At 42.8% G+C, this 21951-nt stretch overlaps 1 protein-coding gene across 1 annotated transcript in view; it reads right to left on the bottom strand.

The window, feature by feature from the left end:
* MELTF (melanotransferrin) overlaps positions 1-21951 on the bottom strand; it is a 207246-nt gene that overhangs the window by 5251 nt on the left and 180044 nt on the right. The window contains exons 9-13 of the mRNA XM_069727220.1: positions 20172-20323; positions 17436-17532; positions 10465-10659; positions 9848-10004; positions 5998-6062 (exon numbers count right to left, since the gene is read on the bottom strand). Of these exons, the coding sequence (XP_069583321.1) occupies positions 5998-6062; positions 9848-10004; positions 10465-10659; positions 17436-17532; positions 20172-20323 (666 nt within the window). The remainder of the gene's footprint in view (positions 1-5997; positions 6063-9847; positions 10005-10464; positions 10660-17435; positions 17533-20171; positions 20324-21951) is intronic.

Genomic DNA, 21951 nt, shown 5'->3' with positions numbered 1-21951 from the left:
TGAATTTGGCGGGACTGGTTTTGGGTCATATGGGCGGAGTTTTCGGGTGTTTGATTCACCCTTTCCATACCCGCTGGCTGCATGCTGGCTGCAATATTGGATTGAAGTTCATTCTCTGTCCTCCATAGTACACACCTGCGCAAAGCAATCTTGCCTTGTGCAGGCATGTACTATGGAGGACAGAGAATGAACTTCAATCAAATATTGCAGCCAGCATGCAGCCAGCGGGTAAGGAAAGGGTGAATCAAACACCGGAAAACTCCGCCCATATGACCCAAAACCAGTCCTGCCAAATTCAGGTGACAGGTTCCCTTTAAGAGGTACAGTTACTAATTTTGTGCATACACTTTTTTCTTATTTTGTTATATTGTAGTTTATTGTACATTTTTATTAACACATTTTTATTATTTATGTGCGACTACCAGCCTACTGTTGTGTACATGATTTAATAGTGTGTGATTGTAGAAAAAACAACTACAATTCTAGAGAAATTTACAGATACATTTGTAATTTTTAGGCTCTGCTGCATTTTTATGGATATGCACCACTTTCAGGTGATCTTGGAACAAGTGATCCCTGACACTTCCCAGTAATTACATTGGACGCCAGGTACAGGTGAGATGATATATACCCTATTTATAGCACTCATTTTGAAGTAAAGGTGCCATGCAACCTGAAAAATAAGAGTAAAAAAATGCCCCACACCATGGATGATCTCTCATCTATAAAAGTCTTTCTTAATTTAGTCACCAAGGAGATATTGGAGATCAAGACTACACAGAATAGACACAATCTATCTACACATCAGATGTCAGCACTGTTCTCCCTTGAGAAGTATCCTCTTATTACTATCAAACCCTCACACAAATAAGGTAATATAGTAATTATGGACACAGATCACTGTTGTGACATGTGTCTTACCCTTCTAGGGGATCAATCTGCATATGGCATACTACCCAGAAATCCAGTGCCATCATCGACTGAGGAGAGGACTTGTCCTGACTTCTTCTTGAAGCAAGGAGGAACAACCTCACTGACGAAGAAGAATTTGACTACATGATCCCCAAACATCCAGCTCTGGCCACCTTCTACGCCCTTCCAATGTTACATAAGATCTCATCCTAAATCAAAGGTAGACCCACAGAATAAGGCATACATAGTGTGGGACATAGGGTGGGGATTTTTGTCTTTGCCTTTCTCTCCTACATTAGGGACACTATGGAACTCCTTAATAGGCTGGAAGGTGACCCAGTTGAGGAAGGGGTGTAGCTGGCGGGCTTTGATGTTGAGGCGCTCTATTCATCGATCTCCCATAACAAGGGGATCGAGGAGTGTGAATATTTTATATCTGCCTAAGAGATCGACAGTTTTGTACACATAACAACTTTGTACTTAAAGGGGTTGTCCTCTACTAGGACAACCTATTCTTGATCTAAAGGTTTGGTCCCAATAAAATAAAAAAGTTTATACTCACCTCCCATGCCAGTACCATTCCAGCGGTGTCCGCTCTCGCTCTCCCCAAGGCTCCCGTGCTGTTGTTGGGACGCATGACCCCAGCGCCCAATTAGTGCTGGCATCACTGTCCCCACCTTTTGACGAACCGAACATGAAAAGGAAGTTTGGGCTGCAGCTGATCTCTGACTTCTTTTTCATGTTCAATTCGACAGAAAGCGAAGATAGTAACACCAGCGCTGATTGTGTCCTGGGCTCATGTATCACAACAACCACATGGGAGCCTCGGGTAGAGAGCGATTGCTGACACTGCGGGAACAGCGCCGGTACTGGGGGTGAGTATAAGCTTTTTTATTTTATTGGGGCCAAGCATTGGGTATGAGAAGGGGCTGCAGAAGTAGTGGATAACTTCTTTAAACTCCTCAATTTTGTCCTCATTAACAACTTTTTTGCTTTTGTCGGGATGGTCCACCATCAGTTCAGGGGCACAGCTATGGGGATCCCCCATGCTCCCAGTTATGCTAATTTGTTCCTGGGTTGGTGGGAAGACACTGAAGATACTAACAGCTATACTACACATATTGTTTTATGGTCCAGATTAATTGACAATGTTTTTTTCTGTGGTGTGGTCCACGTGACAGCTTCCTTGAATTTGTACAAACTCTCAATGCTAACTCCATTAGGTTATAGTTTAGCTGTGAGACTGATGCACTTAAGATACCCTTTCTTGATCTAATGATCACAAAGGCAAAGAGTGGATTACTCTACACCAATATATATCAGAAATCAACATCGACCAATACACTCCTTAGGTGGGATAGTCATCACCCACATTCACTTAAAAGGGGCATCCCAAAAGGCCAATACTTTGGGTTAAGACCAAATTGTTATGATAAAAGGGGCTTGGGATCTAAAAGTCTTGGTATCTAAGACAAAGGCTTTTAATGAGGGGCTAGCGAGACCGTGTACATATAGAGAAACTTACCATCATTCCTACCTCAAGCAAAAAAGAGAAGAACTCCTTATACCTAGGGCAAAAACTGGGACACAAAACAGAAGCATCCACTCAATCACTACCTATGATAATGAGGCCCCATCGAGTTAGGGACATCCTTGAAAATTATTGGGACATACTGAAGATAGATAAAGATATCTGTGACCACAATGCGACATGATCATCCCCTATGATCACATTTCACTAGAAAATTGATCCATTGGGTATCTCGTTGTTCATTGTCATTTCATTCCACCACCTAAAGTAGAACATGGCTCCCTCTTAGACCAGGGGATTGTGACAAAATGTAGCAGTTGTGTGGTATGTCCACATTTAGAGACAGGCAACACCTTCTCCAGTGAAGTTACGCAGGAATGTTTCTCCATCAAGGACTTAATTTATCGTAAAACTAAGGGAGTTCTCTATAAACCTACCTGTGAAAAGGAATACATTGGGAAGACAATACAGGAATTTTGGAGGAGAGTGGTAGAACATTTGGGGGATATTCAAAATAATATAGATACACCCATTGCTAGACACATCAATCAAGAACACGGTGGTAATATTAGGGCCATCAAATTTATAGACATTGAGAGAGGGCACAACTTTGACAAGCTCTTATTTCAGTGGGAGATGAAATGGATCTTTCGTCTCAGTACCTCAATCCCCATGGATTCAATCAGCAGCTTAATTTTTGCTGTTTTTTTTAGTACATTTATCAATATTCACTGTCCTCATTCATTTATTTTTATCCTGCCATTGCCACCTTGTCTTTTTGTCTTTCCCTATACCCTATATGTCCTCTGAATCCCAGGATACACTATTATTGGGCAAAGTAAGTGTTTTGTTTAATTTCTTTTTTTCTGTATTATTTTTTGATCTTATGCTATCTGCTAAATCCCTGCTAAACCATTATTGAGCTTTTTACGTATACAGTTAAATCCTCAGGTATCTTATGGCCATGACAGAGTCATTACTCAACTTACAAAGCTGGACTATGAAACCAAGTGTTTGGTACAACATTATTTAGTGGTTGGCAACATTCATTGCTATGACACATTTTCCCTCTTTCACGGCCCCTAACGATCGCGTCAATACTCTGGCCACGCCCAGATTTTGGGGGTTTTCCATGTAACCTATGATGAGACAGGAGAGGGGCGATATTCAGAGCTAACCCAGCTATTGGATAATGCGTCACCGAGCGAGTCATAGTCACACGTTCCCATGGACACGCGGTGCTCTCATGTTATTCTGAATTCATCATCCTATAGTACAGCGTGGCACTGAGCGCGTCATAGTGACGCTTTCCTCTGGCCTCATGTGATCTGGAGACACGTGATCCCTGATACTTCCAACAGTCACGTTCTGCTATACCTTTCTGCACCTTGTCTATGTTTGGTCACATTCAATATATTGTGTTCCTATTGCAGACATACCCATTTTTAAATAGTTAATAAAAGTTAGGTTTCATATTCTGCTTTATACATATTTTCTCTCCTAGCTTTTGAGAGGTTAACATCAGAAAGACAAAGGTAATAGCAGCGCCAGATCATCAACTTACATTTCCTGCAGAGCAGCGGCTGGGAATTCAAAGTTTCTTATTGATCACTAAATTTATTAACATAAGGCTAAGTTGTCACGAGCATTTAAAAAATGGACCCCTTTCCTCATTTGTTATCTGTATGCAATCCGTTTTATATATCAGCAATATTTTCCAGATCAAATATAGTTCCAATGTTGAAGAATTGCAATGTATCCAAAAAAATTGGATACTATACAATTGATCCATATGAAATTTGATAATTTTTCGCACCCATTGTCTTGAACAGGCAAGTGTCATCTGACACACAGAAGAAACTAGTGCATGTTGTGACATTTTTCACATGAAGATTCATTCAGCGAAAAAAAAAAAAAGCTCATTTGCGCTGCCCCATTGAACAATCGAAGTGCGGTCCGTGTGCTCCTTGTTTGTTTACAGCCAAATTTGGACTGAAAATACGGTTGTGTAAACTTGGCCTTGTTCAGATATAAGTAGCAAGCAGACATACCGGATGTGAGCCTATGATAGAGGCGATGGAGGAGGGAAGAGCTTTGTCTCTAGCTCCTATCTCCTGCACCTTTTCATATATTGTTATGAATGGAAATTGCCATCTGTTATCTCTATGTAACAATCTGTCTTCACTGAATGCAGATTTACCTCGGGAATTGGGAAATCTGAGAATAAATGATCAGTTCTGGAGGAGAAAGAAGCAGATTTCTCTGATGAGATAAATTACAAAATTGCTTATTTTTATGAGTATTATATAATTATGAAATAAAAATTTAAACAGCGGTTACCGTTTAAAAGCATGAGTTTGGAGCTGAAAAAATATAATTGTTTGCAATTTGACTTAATTAAAAATGTATACGTCGTATAGCTGTTACAGGCTTTTTGTTTGCCTGCATATTCAACTTTGATTTGGTTTGTGGTCATAAGCCAGTTGTAAACAGCTATAAAATAGGACAGATATGAAAAGTTTTATAACAGTTAGAAACTCTCCCATTGGAGTGACAACGAGAAGTTCACAGACGAATTCTCAGTTAACTCTTAATGCAGTCAGTAACAGAAAGTGCAACACAAAGGCCATAGAAAATAAAGGGAACCTGTCATCAGAAATAACGCTGTTAACCTTCAGATATACAGTTAATCTGAAGGTTAACAGAGTTATTATTATGCCCTCCTCCTGCATGCAGCTGAATGCAGCAGGGAAAAAATTATCTTTATTCTCCCTGCCAGCATTCGGTATCCAGTCATGGGGGCGGCGGCAGCGCGGGTTTAATCATCACTTTGAATATACAGAGCGGCTGCTGTATCCACACCCCTGGCCCAGACTTACAGCCGGCCGCAATATAGAGCCAGTGTCAGGGCATCCATGACTGAACACCGAATGCTGGTGGTGAGAAAAAAGATACATTTTCTTCTAGCTGAATTCGGCTGCGTGCAGGTGGCGGACAACATGATAACGCTACTAACCTGCAGATTCACCCCATATCTGCACGTTAACAGTGTTATTTATGGTAACAGGTTCCCTTTAAATGGTGCCAGGTTTTTATTTCAATGAAGCACAATTATAAAAATTAATTTTAGCCAAAATGTATGCATTTAAGTAAGAAAAACAATTGTTTCCAGAGATGGACTAAGCTAATTATTTTATCATTTCAACTCCAGGTAAATTGTTTAATAAACCTGATTGAGTTGAGCTGCCCTAATTGGAGGGTATGGAGCTATATACTTTTCTTGCACTGGGGACCCTGGTGCATCTCTTGGACAGTGATAATAACATTATGTTAGAGATTTCAGAGTTAAACAATTTGTGAATCTTGTAAGTCTCCGATCAGGAACTTGGCTGTTTCTTAGCATTCTAGTGATGTTTGGGGCTTGGAAATTTCATTAAGGCAAAAATTGGCAAATAGGCCCGAGTGCAGTAACTATGGTCAGAAAGGCTAGCATGCTGTACTCATCCACTACTAATAACTATAATGTCAGACTTGGAGACAGTTGCAAGACATACCGTCAGTATTCTCAAAAACCGTGCTATGCTTCACAAATGCCACTTCTCCTTTCTCAACCAGACACCTGCAGTAACATAGAAAAGAATATCAAACTAATATTCAGCATTTGTTACAAGAACATAGTCATATTTACAAGTGCTTCTCACAAAAATTAGATAATCAAAAAGTTAATTTTATTTCTGTTCTTCAATACAAAAAGTGAAAATCATATATTATATAGAGTCATTTACAAACAGAGTGATCTATTTCAAGTGTTTATTTCTGTTAAAGTCTTTATCTCAGTAAATTAGAATAATTAACAAAAAAACATCTGCAAAGGCTTCCTAAGCATTTAAAAAGATCCTTTAGTCTGTTTCAGTAGGCTCCACAATCATGGGGAAGACTGCTGACTTGACAGATGTCCAGAAGGCAGTCATTGACACACTCCACAAGGAGGGTAAGCCACAAATGGTCATTGCTAAAGAAGCTGGCTGTTCACAGAGTGCTGTATCCATGCATATTAATGGAAAGTTGAGTGGAAGTAAAAAGTGTGGTAGAGTAAGGATACAGCAGCCACGTAGGATGCAGTAACGGAACGTAGTCAGAGCAAGGGTTATCAGGGAATGTAAATTCTACAGTGGATACTCCACGCAAGAAGAAGTAGAGGGAAATTTTCTGAATACAAATTACTGCAACTTGGAACACGGTAGTAAAACAAGCAACTGAGACAATACGTTCAGAGGAAAAAGACTTATCAATCCGACGCAGTCCTCAGTGTATTCCCTATGTGCAAATGGTGGCGCCAAGGCAATGGTGCTGTGGAAATTCGGCATTGTCCTGGAGAGGATGGCATCTTGGGTCCTGTTGTGGGTGATGTTTCCTCATGGTCCTGATGCCGGCTTTGGGTCCGGAAGGAGAAGGAATACACAAGGCAATATCTCTGTCCTGCACAGCGGTTTCCCCTATGTGGGGTCTGTTTAGAACTTTAACAGGATAAAGTTCACAATGGGTGTTATGACTCTCTGGTCTGTGTGGGCGCGAGGCTATGTCCCACACACGGGCCCTTTGTCTCACTGTCAGCGGTGTCAACGGTGTCAGCGGTGTCAGCGATATCGGTACATAGCTCTGATGACAGTCTCCATTTATTGCCCTCTGGCCTTCAAGTTCTAGGCCTGCTCTCTCACAGATACTCTGTGTTAGGAGCACCTACACTGACCTCTTGCGCACTGCACATACCCGTCGTAACTGTCAGATTACGTGCTCGCTGCAATTCCCTCAGCTTAGCCACGCCCCCTTATCTCAACTGCCGGGAACAGTCCAGGGCCTTAAGCTTTCCCCCTTGCAACATAAGTGACAGCCCCAACAGTTCCGGACCCGTCACAGAGGAAGCACGCCTAGCTGGGTTCTTCTCCTTACATTAGAAAAATGTGCGCAAGCAACCAGGATATCCACAGCCTAGAAAGTATTGTTCAGAAAAGACCATTCAAAAATTTGGGGGAGATTCATAACGCATGGACTGCTGCTGGAGTCATAGCTTCAAAAGCCACCACACACATACATATTCATGACAAGGGCTACAAGTGTCACATTCCTTGTGTCAAGCCACTCATGACCAATAGACAATGCCAGAAGCATCTTACCTGGGCCAAGAAGAAAAAGAAAGTAAATTTTGCATTTCATTTAGAAATCAAGGTCCTAGAGTCTGGAGGAAGAGTGGAGAGGCACACAATCCAAGCTGCTTGAGGTCTAATGTGAAGTTTCCACAATCAGTGATGGTTTGGAGAGCCATGTCATCTACTGCTGTAGGTCCACTGTGTTTTCTCAAGACCAAAGTTAGCACAGCTGTCTACCAGGAAATGTTAGAGCACTTCATGTGTTGTGATAGGCAATTCAGTATCACAATGGACATAGCGGTCAGAGCACATACAGTGACCTGACAATAACCCAAAATAATAGAACGAGCTCTGAGACGTGGGAACTCTGCAGACCGCAATCCCTAATCCTCTCCAAACAACACTAGAGGCAGCCGTGGATTGCGCCTAACTCTACCTATGCAACTCGGCACAGCCTGAAAAACTAACTAGCCTGAAGATAGAAAATAAGCCTACCTTGCCTCAGAGAAATACCCCAAAGGAAAAGGCAGCCCCCCACATATAATGACTGTGAGTTAAGATGAAAAGACAAACGTAGGGATGAAATAGATTCAGCAAAGTGAGGCCCGACTTTCTTAACAGAGCGAGGATAGGAAAGATAACTTTGCGGTCTACACAAAACCCTAAATAAAACCACGCAAAGGGGGCAAAAAGACCCTCCGTACCGAACTAACGGCACGGAGGTACACCCTTTGCGTCCCAGAGCTTCCAGCAAAACAATTAGACAAGCTGGACAGAAAAAATAGCAAACAAATAGCAAAGAAGAACTTAGCTATGCAGAGCAGCAGGCCACAGGAATGATCCAGGGAAAAACAAGTCCAACACTGGAACATTGACAGGAAGCATGGATCAAAGCATTAGGTGGAGTTAAGTAGAGAAGCACCTAACGACCTCACCAGATCACCTGAGGGAGGAAACTCAGAAGCCGCAGTACCACTTTCCTCCACAAACGGAAGCTCCCATAGAGAATCAGCCGAAGTACCACTTGTGACCACAGGAGGGAGCTCTGCCACAGAATTCACAACATTCATGCTTCCCACTGCTAACAAGCTTTTTGGAGATGGAAATTTCATTCTCCAGCAGTACTTGGCACCTGTCCACACTGCCAAAAGTACCAATACTTGGTTTACAAACAACAGTATCACTGTGCTTGATTGGCCAGCAAACTCAACTGACCTTAACCCCATAGAGAATCTATGGGCTATTTGTCAAGAGGAAGATGAGAGACACCAGACCCAACAAGGCTGATCACGTCCATGCCACAGCATTTTGATGCAGCAAAAGGAGCCCCGACCAAGTATTGAGTGCATTTACGGAACATACATTTCAGTAGGCCAACATTTCGGATTTTAAAATCATTTATCAAGCTGGTGTTATAAAGTATTCTAATTTACTGAGGTAATGACTTTTGGGCTTTCATTGGCTGTAAGTCATAATCATCAACATTAACAGAAATAAACACTTGAAATAGATCACTCTGTTTATAATGACTATATAATATATGAGTTTCACTTTTTGTATTGAAGAATTGAAATAAATTAACTTTTTGATGATATTCTAATTTTGTGTGAAGTACTTGTATATACAGTACATATGTTAAAGAATGGATTAGAATGAGCCTGTCTTATGTTGCCAGAAAGTCTTTTAGAGGAGACAATGCAAAAGGGTATAGCAGCACCAGACCATATACTTAGTGATCAGGCAGAGGGCTGATATTATAGTAAATATAATATAATTGATATCCTAGAAGACAGTGATGTTCATAAGCTGTGCAGAGTGGTGAAGGGAGAATTGTTCTACAGATTTTGATTCAGATTTATAGACAGAGCCATGCATAATTGCATGACAATAACTCTGCTATATGTTATAATTCTAATTTTTTTTAAAAGTACGGTACTAGGCGACCTCATTAGAAAAGCAATAAGGTGAATATATTTTCCAGATTTATTTTGGGTTAATCTACATTTTATCTTATTCATTTGTAAGGTCTTTTAAGTGTATTTATATGTAGGACTACAGTGTCCTAGCTTCCAGCAATGCTCCAGAATATGATAGCTCATCACTAATAAGCTGTCAAAGCAACATCTTAGCATGCAGTAAAGCAGATTTAATTTTTTTATTTTAACTCCAGAGCAAAAATGAATTACTTTTCTTCATAAAAGATAAATACATTAGATAGATAGATAGATAGATAGATAGATGATACATTTATTTTTACCTAAAAGCCCCTGAATATCCATAGTATTGTTCATTGATGTTGTTTTCACATTTGTTGCTCCCAAGTCCATTGCCATTGCAGAGATTGCACAGTTTGGATGGAAACCCTTTTCCGATTGCCCCTGGCACACAACTTTCAGAAAAAAACTCACTAACAGCTTTATTAAAAGGGGAAGAAAAAAAGAGGTTACTATTATTAATTAGTCATGTGTGATATATTAATTGTGATAGCTAAGAACTGTAGAAAGAAGTCCTGAGACTCACTGAAAGCTGCCGTGCATTGACTGCATCAATCAGATGTGTAACTCATGTGCAAGGAGCTATGTGCTGCCCATAGACATTACTATTTTGTCAGTAAACTTTGTCATTTTGAGTGGGATAAACTAAAATTCGTATCTATTCAAAGAACAAAAGAGGATCAGCTGTTTTTGCATTGTTTGGCCCATCTTTTCTTGTTCCCAAAGGGCGGAGGGGCACAGGAGGTATATGGCAGATGCTGATGGCTCGTCGTGCTCTCCATAGTGTGGAAGGCATATTATAGAACATGTTCACTACCAGAGATAGACATGATGCTGTAGATTCATGAAATGACACATTGGAGTTTCTTCGTGCACCCACCTTTGGCAATTTTACAGCCTTCTGGTCTGATCATACGCTTTTTAGTCAGAAGACCTATTGGGATATTCCATCCCGCTGATCGCATATATCCTGTATGACAGGACTTTCTGCCCTTTAGTTCATGAAAAGTAAAGGAATCCTGGGAGTTTTTCTTAACCACAGCCACTGCATAGTAGTTGTCAGACGTGTCATACTCTAAGCGGATAAAGGTGATAGAAAGCAAGATCAGGTTGGTTTTAAAAGCCAAGCAATATTATATTCTGTGTCCTCCTAAGGCCTGTTCGCATGTAACAATAATCTTTTTGGTCATAATGGTGCTGCTGGAAATGCCCATAATATACCGTACTTAGAATTATTTTTCAAGCCACTGATATTCGCTAGTGAGAAAAAGTGTCACAAGCATTAGACAATCTGGAGCTTACAGATGGCAGATTTGTATTCTTATATTACATATTATATATGTTATATAAATAATATATCTCCAGAATAAAACTTAGGATCATAATAGATGTCACTTCCTGAAACCATGGACACACTGTTGTAACTATATATAGATAATAAGACCTTGAACAACAAGCAAAATTGAATCCCCTAGACTACACATGTCAAACTATGACCTGTGGGCCAAATCTGACCTGCAGGGTGAGTGCATTCGGCCCACGATTCCGGATGGGGCAGGCCACCCGCCCAGCATCGCACTTTCCACTGTATTGGCATGCGGATACAAATGATAGCAAAGAGGGAGCATTAGCCGATGCTCTTTCCTCCATCATTCTCCTTCTGTGTATGATGTCTCAGCTCAGCCGGCATGATTACATCACTACAATGCACCCGCTGTGACCAGCAGTTCAGATCAATCACTAGTGAGGCCAGAGCAGCAGGGTAGCAGGGAGAGGTGAGTCATTTATTTTAAATGTGGGCCATTTTATACTGTATGGAGGACTACGTGGGGCTATTATACTGTATAGAAGGCAGTGCAGAACCCATTATACTGTATGGAGGACTATGTGGGGCCATTATACTGTTTGGAAGGCAATGGAGGACCTATTTTATTGTAAGGAAGAGTATGTGAGGCCCATTACACTGTATGGAGGACTATGTTAGGACATTATACTGTATACAAGGCAATGCAGGGCCCATTATACTGTATAGAGGACTATGTGGGACCCATTATACTGCATGCACGACTATATGGGGCCATTATACTGCATGGAAAGCAATGGAGGGCCCATTTTACTGTTTGGAGTACAAAAGAGTCTCAGTGGGCCCCTTTAACACATACCACAATTCATGATGCACAGATAAGGCAGAGAAATATACTTACATTACATGAGTGATATCTATTGTAAATTCTACTATACCATACATATAGTATAATCATCCCATAGTCTTCCATATAATATAATGCGCCCCATAGTCCTCCATATTCCTTCATACAGTATAATGCACCTCCATATATAGTGCACAGCCCATAGTCATCCATGTGGTAGTATGGACATCGTGTATTCACTGTTTTTTTTTCTTTTAAAGTACTCACCTCCCATTCTCTCCCCATCACACGGTGTCCTCTTCTGAAGCTGGTGGGAGTGCATGACTGCCATACACACCCAGTCACATGCATGTTGACGTCACCTGCTTTGATTGGCCAGCAGCAGGTATTGCCGCACACGGATCTGTGCGCTGCAATACACTTCAGCTGAATGTGCATCTGAGGGCAAAAAACGGATGAAACGTGTGGCCATCAGGCGCAATCCAGCGCTAATATAACTCTATGAGAAAAAACTGATCCAGCAGAAAAAAAATTGATCGTTTTTTTTTCAAAACTTGTCAGATTGCGCCTGATGGCCACACGTTTCATCCGTTTTTTCCCGGATCCATTAAAAAAGCTGTTTCCGCCGGACGGAAAACACATACAGAGGAATGGTTTTTCTGTCTGGCGAAAAAACGCACAGCGATGGATCCGGCAAAAAACGGATGAAATGTGTGGCCAAAAAACGGATCCAGCAGAAAAAAAACAGATCCTTTTTTTCAAAACTCGCTGGATTGCATCTGATGGCCACACGTTTAAACCGTTTTTTCCGGATCCATCAAAAAAGCTGTTTCCGCCGGACGGAAAGCACATACAGAGGAACGGTTTTTCTGTCCGGCGAAAAAATGCACAGCGACGGATAAAAAAATAGATAAAACGTGTGGCCATCAGGCGTAATCCGGCACTAATACAAAGCTATGAGAAAAAACGGAGCCAGCAGAAAAAAAACGGATCTTTTTTTTCAAAACTCACTGGATTGCGCCTGACGGCAAAAACCTGATGTGTGAAATTAGCCAGATAGGTATATGGATAGAAACATCTATGTATCTATAGATATATCTATAAATAATTAAAAAAAAGCAGGCAGCACTCCATATCATTTGAAGAATTTGTACAGGATTTATTGAACCCACATGTCTGGGCAACGTTTCGGCTCCAAATGAGCCTTTCTCAAGCCTATAGATAGATAGATATATCGATAGATAGGCCGATGTTGATAAATCAACATAAAGAAAAAAACGGGAAAAAAACAGCGTGGGCTCCCGCACAATTTTCTGCGCCAGAGGGGGAAAGCCGACAGCCGGGGGCCAATATTTGTAGCCTGGGAAGGGGTTAATACCCATGGCCCCTCCCAGGCTATGAATATCAGCCCGCAGCTGTCTGCGTAGCCTTTACTGGCTATTAAAATAGGGGGACCCCCCAAAAAATGACGTGAGCTCCCCCTATATTTTATAGCCAGAAAGGCTACGCAGACAGCTGCGGGCTGATATTCATAGCCCAGAGAGGGGTCATGGATATTGCTCCCCCCCCCCCGGCTACAAATACCAGTCTGCAGCTGCCCCAGAAATGGCGCATCTGTAAGATATGCCAATTCCGGCACTTAGCCCCTCTCTTCCCACTCCTGTGTAGCGGTGGGATATGGGGTAATAAGGGGTTAATGTCACCTTGCTATTGGAAGGTGACATTAAGCCGGGTTAATAATGGAGAGGCGTCAATAAGACGCCTATCCATTATTAATCCTAGAGTAGTGAAAGAGTTAAAACAAAAAAAGACACAGCCAGAAAAAAGTATTTTATTATTCTTAATTTAACCATACTTACCATACTTCAGCGCCTGCAAAAAACGTAAAATAATAAACCGTATACTACCTGTCTGCTGTGGTCCAATTAATAACAAGTGTCACACGACGATCTCCCCGATAGAACAGTGATGTCAGGTGATGTCACTGCTCTATAGGACCCTCAGTGACACACTGACAGGAGACAATGGCTCCTGCAGTGCATCACTGAGGTTACTATAGTTCAGAGTCTCACTTTATGGCAAAAGCTGCGTGGGAACTTTCACATACAGCAATGCCAAAAGTGAGACAAGGCACTATTTTTTTACAGCGGCGGAGGAATACAGTGCGGAAGGATGCCTTCCTCCCGTCATTGTATTCCTGGAGCTCCTAGAGAGCGGTCGCATCAGCTGATGCTGCCGTTCTCCACGGGAGATCGTCATGGGACACTCGTGGATTTCTGCGGATCAGGAAGTATAGTGTTTGTTTGTTATTTTAATATTTTTTACAGATGACACTGGCTTCAGGGAACAAAGTGACAATTGATGGTGAATATGTGCTCTATGTTATATGTACTGTATGTCTGTATGTATGCATTGTATGTAATGTATGAATGTATTGTATGTAGTATGTATGTAGTATGTTGTATGTATGTAGTATGTTGTATGTATGTATGTATGTTGTATGTATGTATGTTGTATGTATGTAGTATGTATGTTGTATGTATGGAGTATATATGTATGTATGTAGTATGTACAGTATGTAGTATGTATGTATGCATGTAGTATGTATGTAGTATGTATGTTGTATGTATGTATGTATGTAGTATGCTGTATGTATGTTGTATGTATGTAGTATGTACATTATGTAGTATGTATGTGTGTAGTATGTATGTAGTATGCATGTAGTATGTATGTAGTATGTATGTAGTATGTATGTTGTATGTAGCATGTATGTAGTGTGTATGTAGTATGTATGTAGTATGTTGTATGTAGTATGTATGTATGTAGTATGTATGTTGTATGTATGTTGTATGTATGTAGTATTTATTTTTTTTACATTCAACACATTAGCCGGATGATGGGACTACTACTGCCCCATCATTGGCTAATGTGTTAATCACTGTCATTGTAACAGGGATAGCCCGATAGGACTTGTAGTCCCATCGGACGATGCCTGCACACAGATGCAAAGACCCCCGGCAGGCCCGCACAGGCCCCCCGCAGGCCCGCACAGCCCCCCGAGAGGCCCGTATAGGCCCCAGCAGCCCCAAACAGACCCCCGAGAGGCCCGTACAGACCCCCGGCAGGCCCACACAGACCCTGAGAGGCCCATACAGGCCCCGGCAGGCCCGCACAGATCCCCGGCAGGCCCGCACAGATCCCCGAGAGGCCCGTACAGATCCCCGGCAGGCCCGCACAGACCCCGAGAGGCCCGTACAGACCCCCAGCAGGTCCGCACAGACCCCCGAGAGGCCCGTACAGGCCCCAGCAGGCCCGCACAGACCCCGCCCACACACACAGACACGCACAGTCTCCACGCACGCACCGCCCACACTCTTCCTTTCTCCCAAACTGGGTGTACAAGGAAAGAAAGGGTTTATTTTAATTCCGATATTTTTGTCCCTTTGACTTGCATTGGTTTCCGGTTTTGGAATCGGCGATACCCGATAATTTTTGGGTATCGGTCCGATCCAATCCGATCCGATATTTCCGGATATCGGATGGTATCGCTCAACACTACTCATGAGTAATATCCATTCAGTTCAGGTTTAGTCTCCAATATGATTCCAAGTAAAGCTAAGACTAGACAACTGCAATGTATCTATAATATAACGCTGGGAGCGTCACTCTGTCCGAAGCCTTTATAGACTGCGCAAGCGCCGGCGCAGTCTGGACCCCACAGAGTGACGCTCCCGGGAGATCGCGGTATGGGTAAACACTGAACGCACACCGCGATCTCCACCGGAGAGGCAGGGACCGTGGACGCGCCAGGAGAGTAAGTATTATATTCACCTGTCCCCCGTTCCAGCGCTGCGTGCGGCTCCGTGTTCCGGGTCCTCTGCCTGTGACGTTCAGTTCAGAGGGCACGATGACGCGCTTAATGCGCGCCGCCCTCTGACTGAACAGTCACAGCCAGAGGAGCCGGAACACGGAGCGGCACGCAGCGCTGGATCACGGCCAGGTGAATATAGCAAGTGCTGGGGAGCCTGAGTTAGTGGCGACTCCGGCACCTGACCCCCACAGCGTGCCGGTGTCCCCGCCTGCTCAGGCCCCCAGCAACGATAGGTGAATATGTTTTTTTTTTTTTTTATATATCGCAGCAGCATACGGGGCATATACAATGGAGCATCTTATGGGGGCCATCAACCATAATGGAGCAGTGTACGGGGGCATATACAATGGAGCATCTTATGGGGCCATCAACCATAATGGAGCAGTGTACGGGGGCATATAATATGGAGCATCTTATGGGGGCCATCAACCATAATGGAGCAGTGTACGGGGGCATATACTATGGAGCATCTTATGGGGGTCATCAACCATAATGGAGCAGTGTACGGGGGCATATACTATGGAGTATCTTATGGGGCCATCAACCATAATGGAGCAGTGTACGGGGGCATATACTATGGAGCATCTTATGGGTGCCATAAACCTTTATGGAGCAGTGTACGGGGCATATACTATGGAGCATCTTATGGGGGCCATAAACCTTTATGGAGCAGTGTACGGGGCATATACTATGGGGCATCTTATGGGGGCCATAAACCTTTATGTAGCAGTGTACGGGGCATATACTATGGAGCATCTTATGGGGGCCATAAACCTTTATGGAGCAGCGTATGGGGCATATAAATGAGAGCAGCAAATTACAGAACGGTGGCGCAGGATGGGAACAGCACTTGACAGAACGGGGGCGCAGGATGGGAGCAGCACATGATAGAATAGGGCAGCACATGACAGAACGGGGGTGCAGGATGGCAGTAGCACATGACAGAACGGGGGCGCAGGATGGAAGCAGCACATGACAGAACGGGAGTGCAGGATGGGAGCAGCACATGACAGAACGGGGGTGCAGGATGAAAGCAGCACATGAAAGAACGGGGGCACAGGATGGGAGCAGCACATGACAGATCGGGGGTGCAGGATGGAAGCAGCACATGACAGAACGGGGGCGCAGGATGGGAGCAGCACATGACAGGATGGGGGTGCAGGATGGGAGCAGCACATGATAGAATAGGGCAGCACATGACAGAACGGGGGCGCAGGATGGCAGCAGCACATGACAGAATGGGGGTGCAGGATGGGAGCAGCACATGACAGAACGGGGGTGCAGGATGGAAGCAGCACATGACAGAACGGGGGCGCAGGATGGGAGCAGCACATGACAGGATGGGGCGCAGGATGGGAGCAGCAAATGACAGAATGGAGGCGCAGGATGGGTGCAGCACATGTCAGAATGGAGGCGCAGGATGGGTGTAGCACATGTCAGAATGGAGGCGCAGGATGGGTGTAGCACATGTCAGAATGGAGGCGCAGGATGGGTGCAGCACATGTCAGAATGGGGGCGCAGGATGGGAGCAGCACATGTCAGAATGGGGGCGCTGGATGGGAGCAGCACGTGACAGAATGGGGGCGCAGGATGGGTGCAGCACATGACAGGATGGGGACGCAGGATGGAGCAGCACATACCAGGATTGAGACCATATACCAATATAAATGCTCGCCACCCGGGCATAGAACGGGTTCAATAGCTAGTATACTATATTCACTGAATGCATTTGTATTTAATGTTCATGGTTACAAATGAATCCACTCTATATAGACAAGAGATGGAGCCTAAGATATCCATCTGTACATTCTGATTGTATCTAAGGCTTACCAGAATAACTCTCTGCAGCTGCTGGCACCAGCCCATATGTTTTCCCAGCTGTGTAAATGTCTCCTCCATCCAGTGTTACTGCATCAGCATCTTTTTGCTGAATGGTAAAGCAGAGAGCAATAGTTATTATTCCATCAGTAGTTATTAACTTATTGATGAGGGGAAATTAGAGTAGTGATGGAGAGATAAAAGTTCACATAGGAATTATAATTTTGTCGCTAGATGCTTTTAATTACTCTTATTGTTTCTCCCAAAGTGACTGCCAACAATTTTTCTAATTCTGCTCCCAGAAAACTGACATTGTATAAAGGATTGCTCACACGAGTATATAACACGCTCTGATGTTATATCAGATAGCACTCCGCCCAATGTTATACTATCGGTCAGTGCAGATTTGCGATTTATTTTCTTATGCCGATTCAGCATGTGAAAATAATCACAGCATGCTGCTAGAGCATCCGATAATTGGATCACAAGCGCCCATGTAAATCTGTCTATGGGTGCATGTGAAACATTGGACTGCACTCAGATGTTATCCAAGTACAGTCCGACACCGTGGACTCAGACAATGGACAAGATGGAGAAATTAAGTTATCCATCTTCTCCGCACCTGTGCTGCGATTCTCATGTGAGAGATCAGATCACACTCAGATGACACTCGGCTCACATTCTGACAGAGTTTGAGCCGAGTATCATTAGCATATCGGCCCGATTCTCTCACATGAGAGAACTGATGGCCGCGCGACCCCACCCTAAGGCTAAATATGCACATTGATGCTGTCATGTGTCAAGTAGTCTTCAAAAATTGGGGGAAAAAAATACAACTTTTTAAAATTGTGGTAAAAAATGCACCACAGTTGCAATATGTGGACCCAGTCTTTGGTGACGTTCACACATATGTATATTCTTGGCTGCACTCTATAATAAAAATGCCTACTACAGTGGGGCAAAAAAGTATTTAGTCAGTCAGCAATAGTGCAAGTTCCACCACTTAAAAAGATGAGAGGCGTCTGTAATTTACATCATAGGTAGACCTCAACTATGGGAGACAAACTGAGAAAAAAAAATCCAGAAAATCACATTGTCTGTTTTTTTAACATTTTATTTGCATATTATGGTGGAAAATAAGTATTTGGTCAGAAACAAACAATCAAGATTTCTGGCTCTCACAGACCTGTAACTTCTTCTTTAAGAGTCTCCTCTTTCCTCCACTCATTACCTGTAGTAATGGCACCTGTTTAAACTTGTTATCAGTATAAAAAGACACCTGTGCACACCCTCAAACAGTCTGACTCCAAACTCCACTATGGTGAAGACCAAAGAGCTGTCAAAGGACACCAGAAACAAAATTGTAGCCCTGCACCAGGCTGGGAAGACTGAATCTGCAATAGCCAACCAGCTTGGAGTGAAGAAATCAACAGTAGGAGCAATAATTAGAAAATGGAAGACATACAAGACCACTGATAATCTCCCTCAATCTGGGGCTCCACGCAAAATCCCACCCCGTGGGGTCAGAATAATCACAAGAACGGTGAGCAAAAATCCCAGAACCACGCGGGGGGACCTAGTGAATGAACTGCAGAGAGCTGGGACCAATGTAACAAGGCCTACCATAAGTAACACACTACGCCACCATGGACTCAGATCCTGCAGTGCCAGACGTGTCCCACTGCTTAAGCCAGTACATGTCCGGGCCCGTCTGAAGTTTGCTAGAGAGCATTTGGATGATCCAGAGGAGTTTTGGGAGAATGTCCTATGGTCTGATGAAACCAAACTGGAATTGTTTGGTAGAAACACAACTTGTCGTGTTTGGAGGAAAAAGAATACTGAGTTGCATCCATCAAACACCATACCTACTGTAAAGCATGGTGGTGGAAACATCATGTTTTTGGGCTGTTTCTCTGCAAAGGGGCCAGGACGACTGATCCGGGTACATGAAAGAATGAATGGGGCCATGTATCGTGAGATTTTGAGTGCAAACCTCCTTCCATCAGCAAGGGCATTGAAGATGAAATGTGGCTGGGTCTTTCAACATGACAATGATCCAAAGCACACCACCAGGGCAACGAAGGAGTGGCTTCGTAAGAAGCATTTCAAGGTCCTGGAGTGGCCTAGCCAGTCTCCAGATCTCAACCCTATAGAAAACCTTTGGAGGGAGTTGAAAGTCCGTGTTGCTAAGCGAAAAGCCAAAAACATCACTGCTCTAGAGGAGATCTGCATGGAGGAATGGGCCAACATACCAACAACAGTGTGTGGCAACCTTGTGAAGACTTACAGAAAACGTTTGACCTCTGTCATTGCCAACAAAGGATATATTGCAAAGTATTGAGATGAAATTTTGTTTCTGACCAAATACTTATTTTCCACCATAATATGCAAATAAAATGTTAAAAAAACAGACAATGTGATTTTCTGGATTTTTTTTTCTCAGTTTGTCTCCCATAGTTGAGGTCTACCTATGATGTAAATTACAGACGCCTCTCATCTTTTTAAGTGGTGGAACTTGCACTATTGCTGACTGACTAAATACTTTTTTGCCCCACTGTATATAGTTCTACCTCCATTCAATAGAGACTTTATCTTTTTAGAAGAGTAGAAGGACAATGGTTTACCTAATGGGACAACCCCAATAGTATATGCGTCATCATGCTGCAGTATATACTGTTAGAAAATGCACGAATAATAAGTTGCCCTTATTCTATGTGGCCCAGGATTTGATATACATGAGATGCTAACCTGGATCATTCGCATGCACTCTTCATGGCTTGCTGCAGAGACACACTGAATTGATGGATACAACGTCTCGTTTCTAAATGCTTTAGCCATATCAGCACATTTCCAGACTTCTTCTATGTTAAAGGTACACCAGCGAAAAGATTTTGGTAGCTCTTAAATATATAAGTACATAAAATAATGACAGATCACATATTGGTGGATGATTTTTAGCATTAATCGGTTATTTTACACTTTGAAAAACTATTTCTGATGATTTTTTTGTATTTATAATGTATTCTTTTGCTCCAAGTGCAAACTTGGCATAATACATTTCCTTGCAGTACTTCAATTGTAGTACCCACAGTATCACCATAAAAATCACGTCACGTCAAGAACCTACATATTTGTCAGCCTCAGTGCCTACATACCAGCGCTAGCCACGTTTCACTCCTAGGGTATGTTCACAATGAATCTGTTTCTGGCCGTCAAAAACATCCAGTTTTTAAGCAGAAAACACTTCAGGAATCACTTCTTTTCTCTAAAGTTTTGAAAACCTAAAGTGTCATTTTCCAGCATTTTGGTTGATTCCGAGTGTTTTTTCAACTTTTTTCCACCAGTGTTTTTTTGTAGATAAGAGGAGAAATTATCCAGCTGAAGGCGGAGGTGGTTCACACTTTGTGAGACTTTATTAGACAACTGAAGCGATTAATCGTTCTTTAAAAAAGTCTTTGCATAGCAAACACCTGGCACACCAGTAGGGAGGATCAACGCGTTTCAACTATGAAGTCTTACTCATGATCTGAGTAAGACTTCATAGTTGAAACGCGTTGATCCTCCCTACTGGTGTTTTTTAAAGAACGATTTATCGCTTCAGTTGTCTCATAGAGTCTCACAAAGTGTGAACCACCTCCGCCTTCAGCTGGATAATTTCTCCTCTTATCTCCATTTGCTGTGGGCACTCACCCCTATCCGTGCTGGGCATTGGCAGGTCTGTGGATTCCTTCTAAGACCGGTAAGCTGACTACATTTTTTTTCCAGTGTTTTTTTGTGTTTTAAACAGTCTTCTTTGGCATTTTTTTCCTGCCATTTTGCAGACATTTGTTTAAATCCTTTAAAAAATGACAAAAACACTAGTGTTTGTTGAAGCAAAAATGCCAACAAAACACTCCAAAAAATGCCAGGGTGTTTTCCTATTTCTACTTCTATTGTAAAGTATGGAGCATCTTCTCAGCAGAAAATGCCTGAAGAATGGCCAGCTCATGTCTTTTAAACGTTCGGCATCTTATTCTGGAGCAATTTCACTGGCAGTTTTTTCTTCACTTTTGTCGTGGCTCCATCGGCAGCGTTTTAGTTATATTTTCACCACTTCAGGGTTTTTGAGCCTTAAAGCAGTTACAAGATGTAGCACAAGATGTTGTTTCTACATTGCTGTGCATTATCTTTATTTTTTGCACCAGCTTCATGGCACTTTTTAAGGCGGGTTCCAGGCACATACCCTCAGGATATAACCTCATGATATAAGAACTCCTTCAAAATCTCTTCAAAGAAGCAGCATTTCCTGAAGCAGTTTTCACTTGAAAACCCGTTGTCTTTGAAAGCCTCAAGTAAATTCCATGTGCACATACAGGAGCATAACAATCATGGTCGCAAAGTGTGTGACCCCAATTGGGTCCATGAAGTCAGGGGGCCTGCCAACACCAGTGCTGTCTTCTTCTGAAAATGCATCCTTGCCAGGATGGAGGACATTAATAAAGGATAAGGGCCTACGAGGAAAACATTATCACAGGATAGGGGATAGGAC

This window comes from Ranitomeya imitator, chromosome 5, assembly GCF_032444005.1.
Source record: "Ranitomeya imitator isolate aRanImi1 chromosome 5, aRanImi1.pri, whole genome shotgun sequence".
Taxonomy (NCBI): domain Eukaryota; kingdom Metazoa; phylum Chordata; class Amphibia; order Anura; family Dendrobatidae; genus Ranitomeya; species Ranitomeya imitator.
Note: the sequence above shows the minus strand (reverse complement) of the source record. Positions and strands in the feature narration are given on the sequence as shown.